The 17,329-nt window shown below is 41.5% G+C and overlaps 1 protein-coding gene across 1 annotated transcript in view; it reads left to right on the top strand.

Annotated features, from left to right (window-relative positions):
- The first annotated feature begins 587 nt into the window (after positions 1-587).
- The window catches only part of PARP8 (poly(ADP-ribose) polymerase family member 8), a 161,352-nt gene continuing 144,610 nt past the window's right edge, over positions 588-17,329 (top strand). Inside the window, exons 1-2 of the mRNA XM_039544888.1 lie at positions 588-1,669; positions 2,597-2,651. Coding sequence (XP_039400822.1) covers positions 1,579-1,669; positions 2,597-2,651 — 146 coding nt within the window. The 5' untranslated portion in view covers positions 588-1,578. The remainder of the gene's footprint in view (positions 1,670-2,596; positions 2,652-17,329) is intronic.

Consider the following 17,329-nt stretch of genomic DNA (forward strand, 5'->3'; position numbering starts at 1 on the left):
TCATGGCTAGTCCATGGGGCTTGGGGGTACAGGCCCACTTAAGTGGGTCTCCCCTGCTGGACCAGGTTCAGGAGGGATGGGGAACAAGTGGTCTTAGCAGCTGGGTTTCACCCCCTGCCCCTCCCCAGGGGTGCTGGAACAATTTTTATTGTGTGTGGTGTGTGTGTGTGTGCTGAGAGCCATTGAACCAAACTGTAAACGATGGAAACCACTTCATGCCAGGGGGTGCAGCAGCCCCCCTAGTTCCAGCACCTGTGCCCCCACCCTTCTTCCTGCCTGCGCCCTCAGGAAGAGAACTCTGCTGCTGGGGGAGAGCTCCCCAGTGTCCCTGGCTGTGGGAGTGGGGGAGGCCACAAGGGGTCTCTTGCCCCAGCTTGGCAGATCTGCAAGAAGGTCCCCGCTGCCGGTCTTGGGAGAAGGTAGGGCCCTGGCTGGACTTCAGTCCCCTCCCGCTTGGCCAGCTCCCTCCCAAAGCTCCTGCTGGGGCAGAGGAGTATCTGTGCTCCAGGGGCGGGGTGCACCCCCAGCCGCCATGACTGTACGGGGCCCTGCTGGCCGAACTGCCCCCGTCTGGGGCGTTGAAGCTCAGCTGCCCCCTTCCGGATCCTGCTCGTTTTACTTCCCACCTGAGCAATTGCTTTATACAGATTGTCTCTCGCCCGCCCCCGCGCTCTGGGGCTTCGTGCCGGCCGCGTAGCTCCAGGGGGCGGTTCCCGCCTCGTGCCCCGAGGTGCTGTCGGCCGTTAGACCCGTGCACCACCGACCCTGCCTGGCTCGCGGGACACTGGCAGCGAGCGCTGCGGGGCGCCAGTAACCTCTGCGCCAGAGGGAGAGTCTCGCTGGCGGCGGCGGCTGCCTCTATTGCACGCGCTGTTTGACTGCCAGCCTTGGGCCGCTCCGGGCAGCTGCCTGCGCTCCGCCTCCGCTGGGTGCCTTTGCCCTGGGCGGCGCCGGCTGGCTTGACACCCCCGGCTCACAGGAGCCGGCAGCAGCGGAGCAAAGGACGTGTGGCAGGCGGAGTGTCTGGCTGGGGCTGGGAGCAGCAGCAGCAGCAGCGGCGAGAGGAGGGTCTGCGGCTTGGCGTAGCTGCAGCAGCCGTCTCGGCCTCTCTGGGAGTGACTGTGTGCGCGCTTCCAGGCTCTGCCGCTCGCCGAGCTGCTCCTGCCGCCGCTGGGGATTGTTATTGTTGTCGCTCGCTTCTCTCCGGCTCAGACAAGCCAGCACGGTCAGAGGTGGAGGGGCAGGAATGTGAGCGGTGTTTGCAGGGGCTGTGTGTGTGTGTAGGGGGGGTTCTGTGTCACCCCCGTCACCACCAGCATCCTCATCAGCTGGATCTATTGTCAGGAAAGGAGGAAATTGCAACCAAACAGCAGCAGCAGCAACATCTGGGCGGTCACATCTGGGCATGCAACATCGGCTTCCTCCTCCTCCTCCTTCACCCGAGTGGATCACTTGGGGGGTGGAAATACTTCTGCAATCAAGCCAGAGGTTCCATCTTATAACTGAATATTGAAACTGGAAGAGAGGGGGGTGGGGTGGGGATAAAGGTTGCTTTCCCCCCCCCTTGGGATTTATTTCATGGGGATGTGTTCAAGACAAGAGAGGATTCAGAAGGATATTGACGTTGTGATCCAAAAGTGCAAGGCGGAGAAGGACTGCCTGTTTGCAGGTGAGTTTTCCGCCTGGACTCCAGGTTACCAGCTGCCACTCTCTTCCCCTCCCTCTCTGCCTGCTTCAAACGTTTCCCGAGCGCGACATGTTTGGTTGGGGTTCACTTGTCCCATTTCTGCTGTCATTTTGCAACAGTTACAGTAGCAATCGATGCCCTTAAGTCTTCGTGTGTATGCGTGTGAAATAAGTCTCCTTCCTCCCCTCCCTCCCCCAACACACACTGGCAGGAGAAGGCAGAACAGGTACTGTATGAGAAACCAGATACAGAAGTGGAATGTATCTGTGCACAGGGAGGAATGCAGTACACACAGAGAGAGCAATGTATCTGTTCTTAGCATCTGCCACCACGACAGTCCTCAGATCAGAGGGAGCCCCTCAGCCCCACGGTCGTTTTTAATGCGATCAGCAAGACTTTCGGTTTGGAGCCGAGTTGTTTTGCGCAGTTGGCGGTGGTGGAGGAATACAGTCTGGTTTGTAGCTGATCAGGTTAGGTCGTTGCCATTTGGGGTTGCTTAGCTCTTGCCTTAGGGAAAATTTAGATTTTATTTTGATCATCTAGTTCCTTAAATGCATTTATCCAGAGCTGGAATTTATCCAGAGCAGGTCATAAATGATTCCTTTTCGTGCAAAGCCTTGGTGTTTGCTTGTTGCTTTATGGTGAGCACTATTTACAGTATTTGATTTGCCTGAGCTTCCTGGCTTGTTGCTGCCTGTTGCCTTCACTGACAATGGAAATTCCTGCCGTTGCCATAGCACCAGGGCACTTGTTGCAAAGGGGAGGGGGTTTTCCTGCTGCAGGGTGCTCTGATGCATGTTAACCCCCCTACCAGTAGCAGAGTGAGGGCGAGTGAGACATCAGCTATTTTAGACAAAACCCAAGAACTAGAAATGATCATTTATAATAATGCAACTCTTTGTATTTTAGATTTCAGGTACTCAGACTCCACCTTCACCTTCACCTATATTGGAGGCTCCAAAAGGTACTTCTCTGTAATGAGTAACTTCATTTCCCATTCACTGACTAGAGTCTCCTTTATTCTTTATTTTTTGGGATAGTAATTTCTTTTTCTTTTGCAATGAAAGCAAATGATTAACATCCAGTGGGATATAAATAACTAGAGAGAGAGAGTGTTGGGTCTGAGCAGGTGATCTATGAGGTGATCCCATTCATCAGAGACTTATTCATCAGAGTTTTCCTCTGTGTAATTTATTTGTCTTGATATTCAGTGTACACAGATAAGTAAAATTATTGCCTGGTGCAAATGGTATAGAAAAACAAAAAAACATTGAATGCAAGATGTTTACAAAATCTGACTATAAGAACTAATAAAAAAGAAGAGGCCAAATTTTACTCTGTTACACCAGAGTAACACATGGAGACCAGAATTTGGTCCTAATAGATGCAAATCAGTTTGCAATAGAACAAATGAACAGTATAGAGGAATTAAATGAAAATGTCAATAAAGTTTATGATGCAGATAAGTCATTTAAACAACCAAATATGAATCTATGTGCTAATAAGCACATTTTAGTTTATTCACAAATTGGGGTGTATAAATAGATACTCATTTTTATTATTTGTATAGGGGGTTGCAATTTATATAATTTCTTCAGTTGCATTTTATTATGTTTGCTATATCATTAGTCTAGATTCTGCATAACTGTCTGTTTTCAAAGGAACTCAGTTTTTTAAAAAAAAGTCCTGTTGGTGAATGGATTTTTTTCCAGGTGTTTGTTTAGTTTGTGAATTGATATCGTATTTGTGTTTATATTAAACAAAATAATAAAGTATAGCTAGGTTTAGTAGAATTTATTTTTTATTTTTTATAATTTTGATACGGTATAATCAATATTTATTTTTAAGCATTTTCCCACTTTTATTGATTTTAAATTTTCACAGTTGTAGGAAATTATGGGGGAGTGTAAGACAGTAATTATTTAATGACAGTAGATATTGAGATTCAAATTGCAATATCACGTGTCAAAATATAAAAAGTAAATATTCTTAAATTAAACTCTAATAAATTCTCAAGCAGAATTTTACTTACTTTGCCTATATATATGTTTCAGTTATTAACTATGTAAATATTTTTCATGGGTTTGTGTGTGTATGGTGAAATTGACATTTACTGATAAAACTCTAATCCTTATCTAGGCTAATCCAAGACTAAATATAGTTTATCAGGTTTAAAGAGAAGTCTCTTGATTTAGGTAGCTTCAAGGGTTCAGTATCTTTGGTGCTTACTTTTTTCAGGCCACCTTAGTTTAAAAGGGGGTGGATCATTAGGAGTTGTAGGCCTCTATCCTGAAAGATGCTCTGTGCAGGTGGATACCTACACCTGAACAGGATGCTGTTGACACCAGTGGGGTTCTGTGCAGTTTCAGGGGTCCACCTGCACAGGTCAGCTTGTAGGATCAGGACCATAACTGATAAATGGGTTTGTAGTTTGTTCAAAAACTACTTTTGTCACATTAATGGCCTCCACATGCGCCTACTGAAGGCGGTGGCAAATGCTTTCACTTTTACTAATCAGAGGTGCCCAGATCTGACTGCTCAAATCATGACTACCCAAATCTGGAGTTTACAACATGTAGGCAGATCTATCACACGTGGAGTCTGACTGGACTGGCCACCGAGAACCAGTTTCAGTATCTGGAAAATTCAAATTGAATTTAAAATCTCACATTATACCTTGAGAGGATGATACAAATAGGTTTCCATAATGCATGTTCAAATTTTACATTCCTTCTGATATGTAAAGGACACTTAAAAATAATCTTAAAATAAGGGATTCATACTGACTTCTCATCTTTCCTGTTTTTTTTCCAGTCTTTAAGAATATCCATAGTACACAGAGGTGCATTGGCAGCTGAGTTTTCTGTTTGCTTTCTTTTTGTATAAAGTGCAAAGCATTAAGGGCCAAATTCTGATTTCCCATGCCAAAGTTGAGTAAACAAGCTTCATGCAGGGGAATTATGCATGTCTGCAGAGGATGTAATACTTCCACATGTAACCCAAAGCCAGGGCTCAAATCAGCTGTGCAGCCTCTAATGCAGACTCTATAGAGGGTTGTAATAGTGGCCTTCTATGTGTTCCCTACTTGGGAGTGTATCCCCTCCAAGTTAAAACTGGGTTTATTGGGCCTTCGCCTCCCTGAGCTTGGCCACCAACCCCAGCCCTGTTCACATTACAGCAGCTATAGATTCCCTGCCACCCACAGGCAATTCTTCTGTGGTTTGGGTACTGTTGGCAGGAATTGCCCCTAAATGACAAAACCTTTATTCACTCATGGTACGTAGTAGAATAAGTATCAGGTGATACTCCTGATATTATCTCCTCAGACACTTGCAGTTGTCTGATTTTATATCTTCCGTGCTGGCACCACTGCATGCTCTCAAGAAATGGGACAAGGGATGTTCTTGGGTCCTTTTTACTGAGAAATACATTTTAATGGCTAAGTGATGGATCAGTTGGTAAGGAAGATTACAAGATGCTATCTGTAGCCACATTTTTCAATTCTGTCCTTTAGTGCTTTACTTCCCTTAGCTATGTTCTCAGGGAGCCCTGGAAACTCAAAGCTAGTGCATAGTATAGTTTTGCTTTTACTTACTGTGCAAGAGCAAAATACATGAAACAAGAAAATATGTTTTATGTCTGATGCTACATAGAGTATTTTTTGTTTAACTGATTCATGACCTTTTTCTAAGACTGCTCACCCTTATGGAAAGGCTAGCGTATAAAGTCAGCAGGTTAAACAGACCTAGGGATTTCTTCTGCATATTGTTTGTGTCCATTAGGCATATTAAGTCTACTCACTAGTGGTTTTAACTTGTGCACTCAGAGCCAGATTCTCAGCTGCTATAAATCAGTGTAATTTCACAAAAGTCAATGTACATTGCTTCATTCCTAGCTGAAGTTCTGGCCCTTGTTTTTGTTTGTTTGTTTTTTTAAACTGTTCTAAGGTTCATATTTGTGAGTATTTTCAACGTAGGGAGAGATTCTCCCAATTTAACTGCATTGTACCCTTTCTCCTTGGACTTGCACTGCCCCATCACATGTTACTACTGTAGTTCTCAGCGTGCAGCTGGAAAGATCCAGGTTGCACACTACCCATCTCAGGTCCTGGTCCTGATACCACTTATACTGCTTTTACACTGATTTCAATTGAGTTATTTATGCTGCTCTATATAATATACACCTAAATGTAAGCACAATATTTATATTCAAATTGATTTATTTTATAATTATACGGTAAATGAGAAAGTAAGCAATTTGTCAATAATAGTGTGCGTGACACTTTTGTATTTTTATGTCTGATTTTGTAAGCAAGTAGTTGTTAAGTGAGGTGAAACTTGGGGGTACACAAGACAAATCAGACTCCTGAAAGGGGTACAGTAGTCTGGAAAGGTTGAGAGCCACTGATTTACACAATATGAGACTAGTTTTAGGCTGGGCATAAATATGACTACAGTGAACCAGCCAGCATTTGAATGAATTTTCTTGAAAAGTTACAGGAGGAGGAAGACATTTCTTTAAGAACAAACATATTTCTGTTGCATGGATTATCATAAATAATCCTTTCCCTGTGAAGCATGAGCAATCATTTTGCCCTCTTCTTGGGCAACACTTCATTTTTCTAAAATGAACTGTGTTCACATCACATTTCTAAATTAGTGTTTTTGACAGTCCTGGGGTGCTTGCTGGTTTTGAAATCCTGTAATTAGGAATTTATTAGTGAAACCCATCTTTGTTGTATAATGTGGTCACTAAATATGAAGCACATTGTATGACAATTTAATCATTTTTAATTTCATTTTTAGAAAGTGATAGGCAAATTGGGAGATATTTCTCACAAAGTGACATGCTCCTTCAGGTGCTGTGACTGTGCAGGATATACCCTTATTTAACTGCTGCTGGCAGAATATCAGAAACATCTGGATTCTTTATGCTTTGTACTGCAAGAACTAACGAGGATGTTAAAATGATAACACAGTGAGAATCTTGGTTTTTAGAATGCCTTCTTATTTCTGCTGTCCTACTAACTAACTCTTTTTGTGGCACACTGGTTCTTCCAAAACTCAGCAGACTGAACAGAAGTGCTGATCTGTCACCTTTGTAATTAAGCCACATAATGAATGCCCCGATGTTGTTTTCAGGTTATAGATATAATTTGACTTAGTTTGCATGAAAAGAATGCCTGGTTGTCCTGAGAGAATATACTTCTTTTTCTCCTGATAAACCTGCTGCTCAAGTCAAGTGCTTTTCACTCACATATGTGCATAACTCCCATTGGCACTGAGGGACTGTGACAATGAAGACTGTGCATGAGAAGAACAGATCTTTTACGGAGGCATTTTTTAAAGAAACAGGACAAGGCCTATGAGAACTAAACACACAGATTAATTTTGTTGGCAAAATTCTCTTTTCCAGTCTGCCTGCCAGCTCTTAACTCTGATGTTCTGTCCTTCCTACATGAGCAGAATGATGATAACAATGGCAGTTCCATGCATGCAGGGAAAGCTGAATTTCTGTATGGAATTGGTTTAAAAGAAGATCTCAGCTCTGAGAGGAGAATTTGCCTCTGTATTCTTCCTTAAAGTTATGGTAAAATGTAAACGTTTATTGTCTTTTTTTTTCTTTTTTAAGTTTTGTCTCTGATTTTTATATAATTATAGGTTTTTCCATGGTGCTTGTTACTGTGATATCAAGCACCTCACTTAAACGATTGAATTAATTCCCACCTCAGTGAAGCATAGAAATATCTTCATCATAGAAATATCTTCATCCCCATTGTGGCATATAAAGGGTAAGTGACTTCCCCAAAGTCACACAGGAAGTCAGGTATGGACCCTAGATGGCTGAAGTGTCAGTGCAGGGTGTTAGCCACAAGACTTCTCACTTGAGCAACCTGAGGACAAGTGGATAATTTTTTTTTTTTGCTTTAATGGGATTTTTAGGTCTATCTAAATGGCTTCTTTAAATTAATTTATTAGAGCGGTACAGAGGATGAAAATTCTGTTTCATGAAGGATTTTAGGATTTTGAATTTTGGCTTCATTCCGAATCGTAGTGAAAACAAAGCATTTCTAAATTCTTCACGAAGGGAAATTTTGTTTTGTTTGTTTTTGGTTGATCAAAAAGTTTTGTTTTTATTTTGATTGTATTATAATATATAATACACAAAATAAAAAAAATCCAAAACAAAAAATGTAAAATTGAAATGTTTCATTCTGAAAATGTCAAAATGAGACATTTCTATATTGTTGGAACTTGCTTCCTGATTTTCTTCTTAAATGAAATTCTGGAAAAATCTACCTGATTTCATGGTGATTCAATTTTGATAGAATATGGTTCCATTCAAGTTTCTCTGACCAGCTCTAGAATTTACTTTGGCATGATTTTAGCCAATGCATTGCAACAGAGATTTTGGTCACCAGTGCTACCATGGCATTCCAACTCTTTTTTTTAAGCAGTGTTATCAGTGAGGAGAGCTATAAAACAGTATTGTACAATACCGCTGAAGGTCTTGTGACAAGGTAGAAAGGTGCTCCTCACACCTCTGCTCATGAGGGGTTACAACTCAAACCCCTACTTGTCACATGTGTGGTTGAGGGTGGGGATATAAAAGTAAAGGGGAAATGGCAGCGGCGGTGACTGCCTAGATCAGGGATCTCAAACTCAAATCACCACGAGGGCCACATGAGGACTAGTACATTGGCCCAAGGGCCGCATCACCGAAATCTTTTCATACAATGATACAAAAGTATAGTAAAAAATGGAAAAAAAATGAAGAGTAATATGGTATGCCATTAAAAGTCAATGTATTAACTTTTTTAAAACTGTAATACGAAGAGGGGTTTTAATAAAATATAAACACCTGTAACCATTCCTTATGTGGTCAGTAACACTGATGATGATCTACACTAACAGTCTATCAACATAGCTATAATGGCAGGAACTTTTTAAAGTAACTATTCATACAAAATACATTGCCACTTTTAACAAACAGTCTTCCCAACTACTCACAGCAAATAATCATACATGCTGAACTTCATACCTGAGACTGCTCGTCTAGTCTATGAGCCCCCACCCCTGCCCCGCCTCTTCCCTCCCCCATTCCAACCCCTTCCACAAAGTCCCAGCCCCAACTCTGCCCCCTCCCTGCCTCTATTCCAACCCCTTCCCCAAATCCCAGCCCCAGCCTCCTCCCCTGAGCATGCTGCGTCCCCACTCCTCTGCCCAGGAAAGTCCTAAACGTCGCCAAACAGCTGTTTGGCGCCTGGAAGCGCTGGGAGGTAGGTGGAGGAGCGGGTACGCGGCGCGCTCGGGGGGTGGGAGGAGGAGGGATTGCAGTGGGGAGGAGAGCTTGGCTGCTTGTGGAGTCGGCACCTCTGGCGGGCCTCAGGAAATAACTCTGCAGGTCGCATGCGGCCCGCAGGTCGCATGTTTGAGACCCCTGGCTTAGATGGAGTGGTGTCATTTCCCCTCCCAGCTAGCTTAGAAGCTGAAAAATTGGAATCCACTCTTCTGAGTGGCTTGTTTTTGTTGGGAGTCCTCTGTTTATGAATCCATAAAAGAATGTCCTGAGGCCAGGGAGTGAAACTATTGTTGGTAAGAACATTCTTCCGGCTGGTTATTCTTCCCATCGTCCTGTGGGTTCTACGGGCAATACTTCAAGTATATACTTCTTTCCACAAAACCAATACATGCCACAGATGCACAGCTTTGTGCTCGTGCCCACTTTTTATTCCAAAATATCCAGTAAGTTGTATATCCCCACTTTGTTTTAAGGGATGTGCTGGCCACCACTTCCCGCAGCCCCCTTTGGCCTGGAGTGGCGAACCGCGGCCAGTGGGAGCCGCGATTGGCTGAATCTGTGGAGGCGGCAGATAAACAAACTGGCCCGGCCTGCCAGGGGGCTTACCCTGGTGGGCCACATGCAAAGGTTGCCGATCCCTGAACTAGAGTTTATTTCAGCTTTAAAATCTCTCTTTAAAGCAGAGAGTGTTTGTCCTCCTGCTAATAATACCTGACAGCACTATTCATCTGTATTTATTACTAATTACTATTAATGATTGTATATCCAGAGCATTCTTTCAATGCATCCAGCTGTTAGTTAAACACTTCTCCATAATACCTCATTGGTAGGTGCTTTTAGAGTTTCAGTAGCTAAATTACTGTTTATGTAAGTGATTCATCCTAAGGGATCAGGGCAAATAAGAATTCAGCTTTACTCAGTTAATGTTGCTCACATTTCCTTTCTGATACTCAGTTTGTCTTTCTAGAAGGTTCTTATTTCTTTTTGATGCCTTTCTTTCCTTGCTGTTAGAAACTCATTAATGTTGGAAATAAATTGGATCATCATCACTACTACTTACTGTAAAAAATAATCTGTTTTAGAAGGATTATGGTCCCCATCCTGGTCCTATGGAGGTCAGTGGATCTTTTGATACTGCAAAGTGCTGTGTTCCTCTAGCAGGGTGCTCAGGCCAAAATATTCAGATCCAGGTGCCTAAATTTAGGCACATAAACTTGTATTTCTAAATAAGTGATCTGATTTTCAGAGCCACTAAAGCCAGTGTTAGTGTGTGGTTGTTCAGCACCTTTGAAAATCAGACCATTTATTTAGGTGCCTAAATATGGACTTGGGTGCATGCATTTAGGCACCAAGATTAGAACATTCTATCTGAGCATGCTGCCTGGAAAAGTGATTAAATATATGTTCAAAAATATTCTCAGCAACTTCTTTCTGTGCTTTCATCATATTTTAACACATCAGGTGCCTAAAAATAGACCTCTGGGCCATCATTGTTAAAGAGTTAATATGATAAGACAAACAAATTTAAAAGCCAAGTTCACCGTGACAAAATTTATTTAGATCACTTTTGTCTGTAAAGTGAGCAATAACATAGATGATATTTCCCTTTAGACCATACTAATGTGCAGTAGTTTTTCAGTGTTCACAAATAAAGACTTCTAGATACCTGTCAGTAAGCATATACATACACACACACACACACACACACACACACACACACACCCACCCACCCCCTCGGTCAGCAGCCACCACAATCCAGCTGTCCATCTCTGAAGGCAGCAGCACAGAAGTAAAGGTGGGATGGTATAGTATTGCTACCCTTATTTCTGCACTGCTGCTGGTGGGACGCTGACTTCAGAGCTGGGAGCTTGGCCAACAGCCATTGCTCTCCTGCCTCCCAGCTCCGAAGTCAGCACAAAAGCAAAAGTGGCAAGACCGCAACCCCCTAAAATAACCTTGTGACCTCCCTGCAACTCCCTTTTGGCTCAGAACCCCCAATTTGAGAAAGTCTTGTCTGTGCCGTGAAATCTGTATAGTATATGGTTAAAGCGCACAAAAGACCAGATTTCATGGGGGGAGACCAGATTTCACGGTCCGTGATGCATTTTTCATGGCCGTAAATTTGGTAGGGTCCTATCTGTAGAGCCCCCAGTGCGGTCAAACAACTAAGAGCCAGATTGTGCCCAGCCTTTATGCATGAGAACAAAGGTGGGGAAGAAGAGTATCCCTCCTCCGCCCATTGCACCCTTGTTTAGGAACTGGGCACAGTCATCTTTATGAGTTGGATTCTCAATGGAAAGACATTAACTTTATTGGGCTTTGCATTAGGCACTATACTCCCATAGCACATGGATTACATAACAATAGACCTGCTTTCAGTGCTATATGTTCCAGTGGGAGAGATCCATGGCCTTGCCCTCATCCACGCCAGCTAGCAGTAAGAAAGGGCATGGCAAATTGCTAAAGGTTTGTGGAGTGCCACCCTCCCACAAGACCCCTGGAGACAGTTCCACCATGATCCCCTGTGGTGGGTTGTGGCTTAAAGTAGCAATTGGGCCATCACTATTCAGGGCCAAATTCTAAGCCTCTTAGACAATTTTTGAGGCAGACTTCCATTGTACTTTCTCGTAACTTCCTTGATTAAAGAACTGAAAAAGAAAAGAAGAAGCAAGCCTTCCGGCTTTCTCCCTGAATAGTAGAAGCATTGATCAAACGTAAACCACAGGCATGCCTTATATGTAATGAAATGTCACATTGCAGAAAGAAGACCCTCAAGTGGTAGATAATTAAAGAAATAAGTTCCACTCCATCAGGATAACAGTCTAAGCATTCAAAAGCATTTGATCAAATATGGTCTAGGATGCAATTTTGAAGTCTTGTTTTCTTAAATGTTGTTACAAATGGCGATTTCATTTTCTGTTCACAGATAGGAATTTCTAATTTATTTATGGATAGTTCTAGAAAATTACAATTTTGCACTAACTGTTTTTTCCCACCTATTATGGCATTTATGGCAGACAACATTTGCTTTCAAGTAAGAAAGATAGCCTGAAGGGTAGAGATGGCATTCCAGGTCATGGACTTTTCTGCAAATGATAGAATGTTTTCTTTCTTTCTTTTGCTCTTGTTCATGCTCCCTCTTTCTTTTCCCACCATCTTCAATGTTGATAAATTCATCTTGGATCAGGCCTCTCAACCATCCATGCTCAGTGAAGATATGAAATTAATTGGGAATGCTTTTGTGTCAGATTAGGAGCTGGAGTTTACGGACGGTGTATTTAAAAGCCTAGAATGATTTTTATGTCATAAAAGCACTTACTGAGGGCAAACTCCTGATCTCAGTTACACTAACATAAATCTGAAGTAATGCCATTGATGTGAGTAGATCTAACCTGGGTTTATAGCAGGATAAATGAGAGTTTCATTTGGACCTGACTGTTTCAGTGAATCACATGCAGTTGATTTTTCACACTAGGGGAGCTATGAAGTACAGCGTTCTATTTTATTACTGAAGACATGCTCATTTTGGAGTACTTTCTTAAATCGTGGGAGACCTGCCATTTAAGAATGAAAGCTTTCTTTCATGCATTCTTATCAAGTATCTGCCAATGCAGAGAGTAAAGGTAGAATGCCAATTGTCAAAGCCGCACGTTTCTTGTTGTATCTTTTTCAGCCTTAGTATCTGGGTACCACTTTGTCACTGAAGCCATTCTTAAGAACATAATTTGTTAGGCCATATGAAAAATCCTTCATCTGTCATTCATATTAAATCAGCATTCAATGTTAACCAAAACAACATCAAGCATTTTATAGGTGAAATCATTAATTGAGACTAAAAATGACCATTTTTTAACATAGAACAATCTGTGAACATGCATAAAAGGGTTTATATTGACTTGATTGGCAATAATGTGAGCTCTGGTTATCTCAGAGTGTGTTAGTTCCAGGGTGTGGAAATACCATAAAAGATCACATCTCTAGCCCTGTGTGGATTTAAAATTTGGATCTGTGTCCATCCGCAATCTGCAAACATGGTCCACGGATATCCGCATCTGCAGTGATTGGCAGATATAAAGCGGATATCCACAGATTTTCATGATTCTACACATCTCATGTTATTTTAGCTCTCTGAGGTGTAACAAGCCCATGACACACAAATATTGAGATAATTGATTACCTGTGGAGTCTGCAGACTACAAGGGAATGGTCATTCTCTCCCGGACAAGTCCTCCAGATTTTACGTGTTATTTAAACCAATAAGATTTTATAGAGATTTAATGAGGTTCTATATTTAAACCATGGTGTTATACTTTTATACTTAGGAGGCTCATTTGTCTTTCAGGATGGTGGAATTTTGCAATTAGGTTTACATGTCCAAAGAGGATCTTTTATAGGTCCAATATGTGAGTTGAATGGGGAGAAAAGAGAAATTGGGCAAGTTTGTAGGACAATAGGAGGAATATTCTGAAGAAGGAAATTACTTCAGAGGTTACTGCTGCCAATAAGAGTTTCAAATGAGCTCAGTATGTGGTGTGCAAATTAGGGAGTCAAAAGAATCAACTAGCCAAAGGGACTTATTCTACCCTTTTGCAGACCTACTTCCACACATCTCATAGTTTTGCAAATGTCTGAATGACACAAGAGTAGTATACTATTGGGTATATTACCCTGGCTTTCTAAATGTGCACTTTCCAGAGTTAAATAGTGATGGGGTCTGTGGGCCAGACTCTGCTCTCATTTACACCTGTGCAACTTTATTAACCTCAATAAGGTTGTATAGGTTTAAATGAGACCACAATTTGGCTCTTTATCTTAATGATTTTTTTAAATTATTATTGACCAAATAGAACCTTATTACCCCATAATTTTGCCATTCCATTGTTCTTTGCTTATATATGTTTTCTGTCTTCATTGTTCTCATTGACAAATTGATCTACTCTACACATTGTGCTATATTGTGGATAGTGAATTAAAAGAAATGCAGATGTTCCACTTGCATAGGCCTTTGTATTTCCCTGTTAACCACAAAAAACCCAAACATATAAAAAACAAACAAATAAAACCTAAACAAAACAAACCTCAGTAGGTTTTGGTGTACCTAAGTCTAAATCTTATATTAAACTATCCGTTAGTCTCTTGTTTGCTTTATATTATCCTTCTTGTTTTGGATAATTGGACACCGTATTGTGTCCATGTATTAAACTTCAATATATAGATATTGTAAAAAATACCACTGTGTAAAGAGTTACTGTTTATTCAGGCATGAGAAAACATACATTGATCCAACAATTCAGCCAAAACCTGGTCTTTGTCAAGGACAACAAACACACATATATTGAGCATAAATACTTTTGGCAGCTAGCACCATCTGGCTTCAAGGCAGAAATGGATGAGTGGAAAGCATCAGCATAATACTGAGCTAATAAGGCTTAGGCACTTGCTGTATGAGAAGAACATAGGAGTTACAGTTACATTAGTCAGGATAAAAATTACAAAAGCTATTGATCCTTCTGCCATAGGGCATAAGCTGATCATCAGCGGGGGGTCAGTTAGGAGTTTTGTCCGAGCCCCCCAGAATTAGTATTGCATAATTGGCCAATGGCACTGTGGGTTGTTCAGATCTTCAGCTGAAGCATCAAGTAAGGCCACTGTCAGAAATATTATTGGGCTTGTCTGGTATGGCAGTTTCCACAGTATGGTACCAGGTGTTCACCACAGAGTTTAAAATATTCACTTTCTAGAATCTTTTACCATCAATTCTGAGCAAATTGTTGTCATTAGTTACTAAAATCAGGAGCAGTTCACACGGTGGTTGTAGCTTATTTCAGAAAAACTAATTGTCTATATACTTCTATATAATTATACATTTAGACATATCCTTAGCTGGCATAAATCAACATATTTTATGGAAGTCAATGACTACATACAATTTACAATAGATGAGGATCTGGCCCATAATTTGATATATATACTAAAGAAATTTAAATAAAAGCCACAGGTAACTACAGGTGCTTTCCATATCTTAATAACATTTAATACAGTAACTCTTGTGTCATAGTTAATATTTCAGCATTCTACAAAATGTAAATGTAAAAGGAACTAGGAATTACATGACAAAGTGAAATTAGCACATTTATTTATGTTGGCACTTTAGGTCACAGTTTGGGGCTAGATTCACTGCAGCTGTCACAGGGAGATGTAAATTGCACTGAGTCATTCTGGCCCCAGGGAGGGTTTTCTTCCAAAGGAATTGTTATCTCCCTCCAACTTCCACTTCCCTTAGGGTTTGCTATCTAGGAGCAGCTTTAGGCTATGACTGGGATTTCATCAGCAGAGACTGCTGAGGGGGGCTGTACTGACTCAGTGTATTTCCTGGCTGAGCTGGCCATGCCACTTGCCCATCCAGCACTACAAACATGTTGGTCTGTGTGAATGTCAGTCTGGAGTGCAGACCAGACCAGTGAGGGGGTTGTGTCACAACCTGCCCTGTAACCTTGGGTGCCTCACAATGCTTTGCTCTTGTAGCTTCCAACCTAGGCCCTGTTCAACCAGTCTTTCAACATGGAGGCTACACCCTGAGTGTCTGTGTGCTAGCCAGCCCTGGTTCAGCAGCTCTCACCCAGCAGCCTGTCTACAGCCCTACAGCCCCACTCTGGCTTCAGGCAGCCTTGGTTACTACTTGCAGGGTGACCCAAACACACTCCCCATCCAGAATTTCCTCTTATGGACAGTTCAGAGAAATAATACGGTTTGTTTGTTCTTGTAAAGACACAAAACAAACCACAGCTTATTAATTTAACTGAGAGTAAATATACCCTTCTATGTAAACACAGCACTGAGTTGGTTTATAGTAAAAATGAAACAAATTTATTAACAAAATATACATAGAATTAAGTGAGTTCAAGTATAAGGAATGAAGGTAGAGTTACAAGTAAAACAAAATATGCTCTAAACGTGTAAAATGTAATCTAGCAAAACACAGGCTTTTCTCAAGATGATTTCTCTCACCAGTCATTCTTCCCCCCAGCTATGACTGACTTTTCCTCAGACAGGACCTTCCACAGAAGTACAAGGTACTGGCTTTCTTTGTTGTCTTAGGTAAACAATCTTTATGTAAGTAGGTTTCTCACGTATATTTAGTTCCAGAGACATCAACCTCCCCTTGGTTGAAGGACCCATATTTCTCAGCTTGCAAGAGTTCTGTTCCCTTTTGTCTGTCTAGTGATGGATGCCAAAGATGGCTTCTGCCTTTGCTTATATGTCCCAAAGTTCAATGGCCTTGCTTCAGTTGGTAGGAAGCACTCTTGTGTGCTCTGCTTGCTGTGTTCCCCAGGAAGCTGAGCTCATCTTGTTCTTCCCTCTCTGTGCGCTTCCCATCCCGCTATATGATTTCTATATAAATGGGGCTTCCATTGTTTGATTCCACCATGCTTAATTTACATAAGAGACAGGTATATATAGCTGTGACATTTCCTACTGTCTGGACAGACATGCAGCCGGATACCAATGAGTATCCGTAATTCCGTATATATTGTTAATACATAAATTTCATAATGATATTAATCAACAGTGTGTCATTAGCTTCCAGAAAACACATCACTCTATACTTTTTATAATACAGTAATATTGTATACAGTTGTTTGATTCTGTGGCTTATCACTTGAGGTTCAGCCCTCCTCTCTCTGTAGACCAATAAACCTTTGGAATAGATTCTTCTGAAAAGTAAAACCCAAACCAAGCTTCTCTCTCCTGCTGGGTGGCTTGCTTTCACTCCTTGTTAGCTTGATGGGTCTGTTTACTGCTTATATGTAAATTGAGGTAAACACACATTCCTTTCTTTAGCATAGACCTGTTTAACAACTCCCTCTGACATACCTGGATTGAACACATTTTAGTTATAATTCCAGTTTATATTCATAACTCTTAATACCCATTGCGGGCGTACGTCATGCAAGGATATGAATGATCAGAGACTTATTAGTTTTCACATGATACCTTACAAGGCATAATTTGTCCAAAGATTATTACAATAGTGTGTAGGGTGTGAATAGAGAGGTGCTTCGTGTCACAGAGGACTACTATAACTTTTCCTCCCACCACATCCTTCCAGCGGAGTGTAGGCTGCAGTTATTTTCTGTGAACACAACCCATTCCTGTAGTAGATTGTCTTCTGTAAGTGCTTTGCATAAGTTTATGCTGGCAAAAACTGGTATGTACCTTGGCTGAATTTAGTCCAGGATGTTCACGCTGTTAAGAAACATGAAATATTCTATATAAATAATTGAACTGAGCTAATTTTACATAATAAATTAGCAACACACAATAGATATATAGATGAGA

This window comes from Mauremys reevesii, linkage group 6 (assembly GCF_016161935.1).
Source record: "Mauremys reevesii isolate NIE-2019 linkage group 6, ASM1616193v1, whole genome shotgun sequence".
NCBI lineage: Eukaryota > Metazoa > Chordata > Testudines > Geoemydidae > Mauremys > Mauremys reevesii.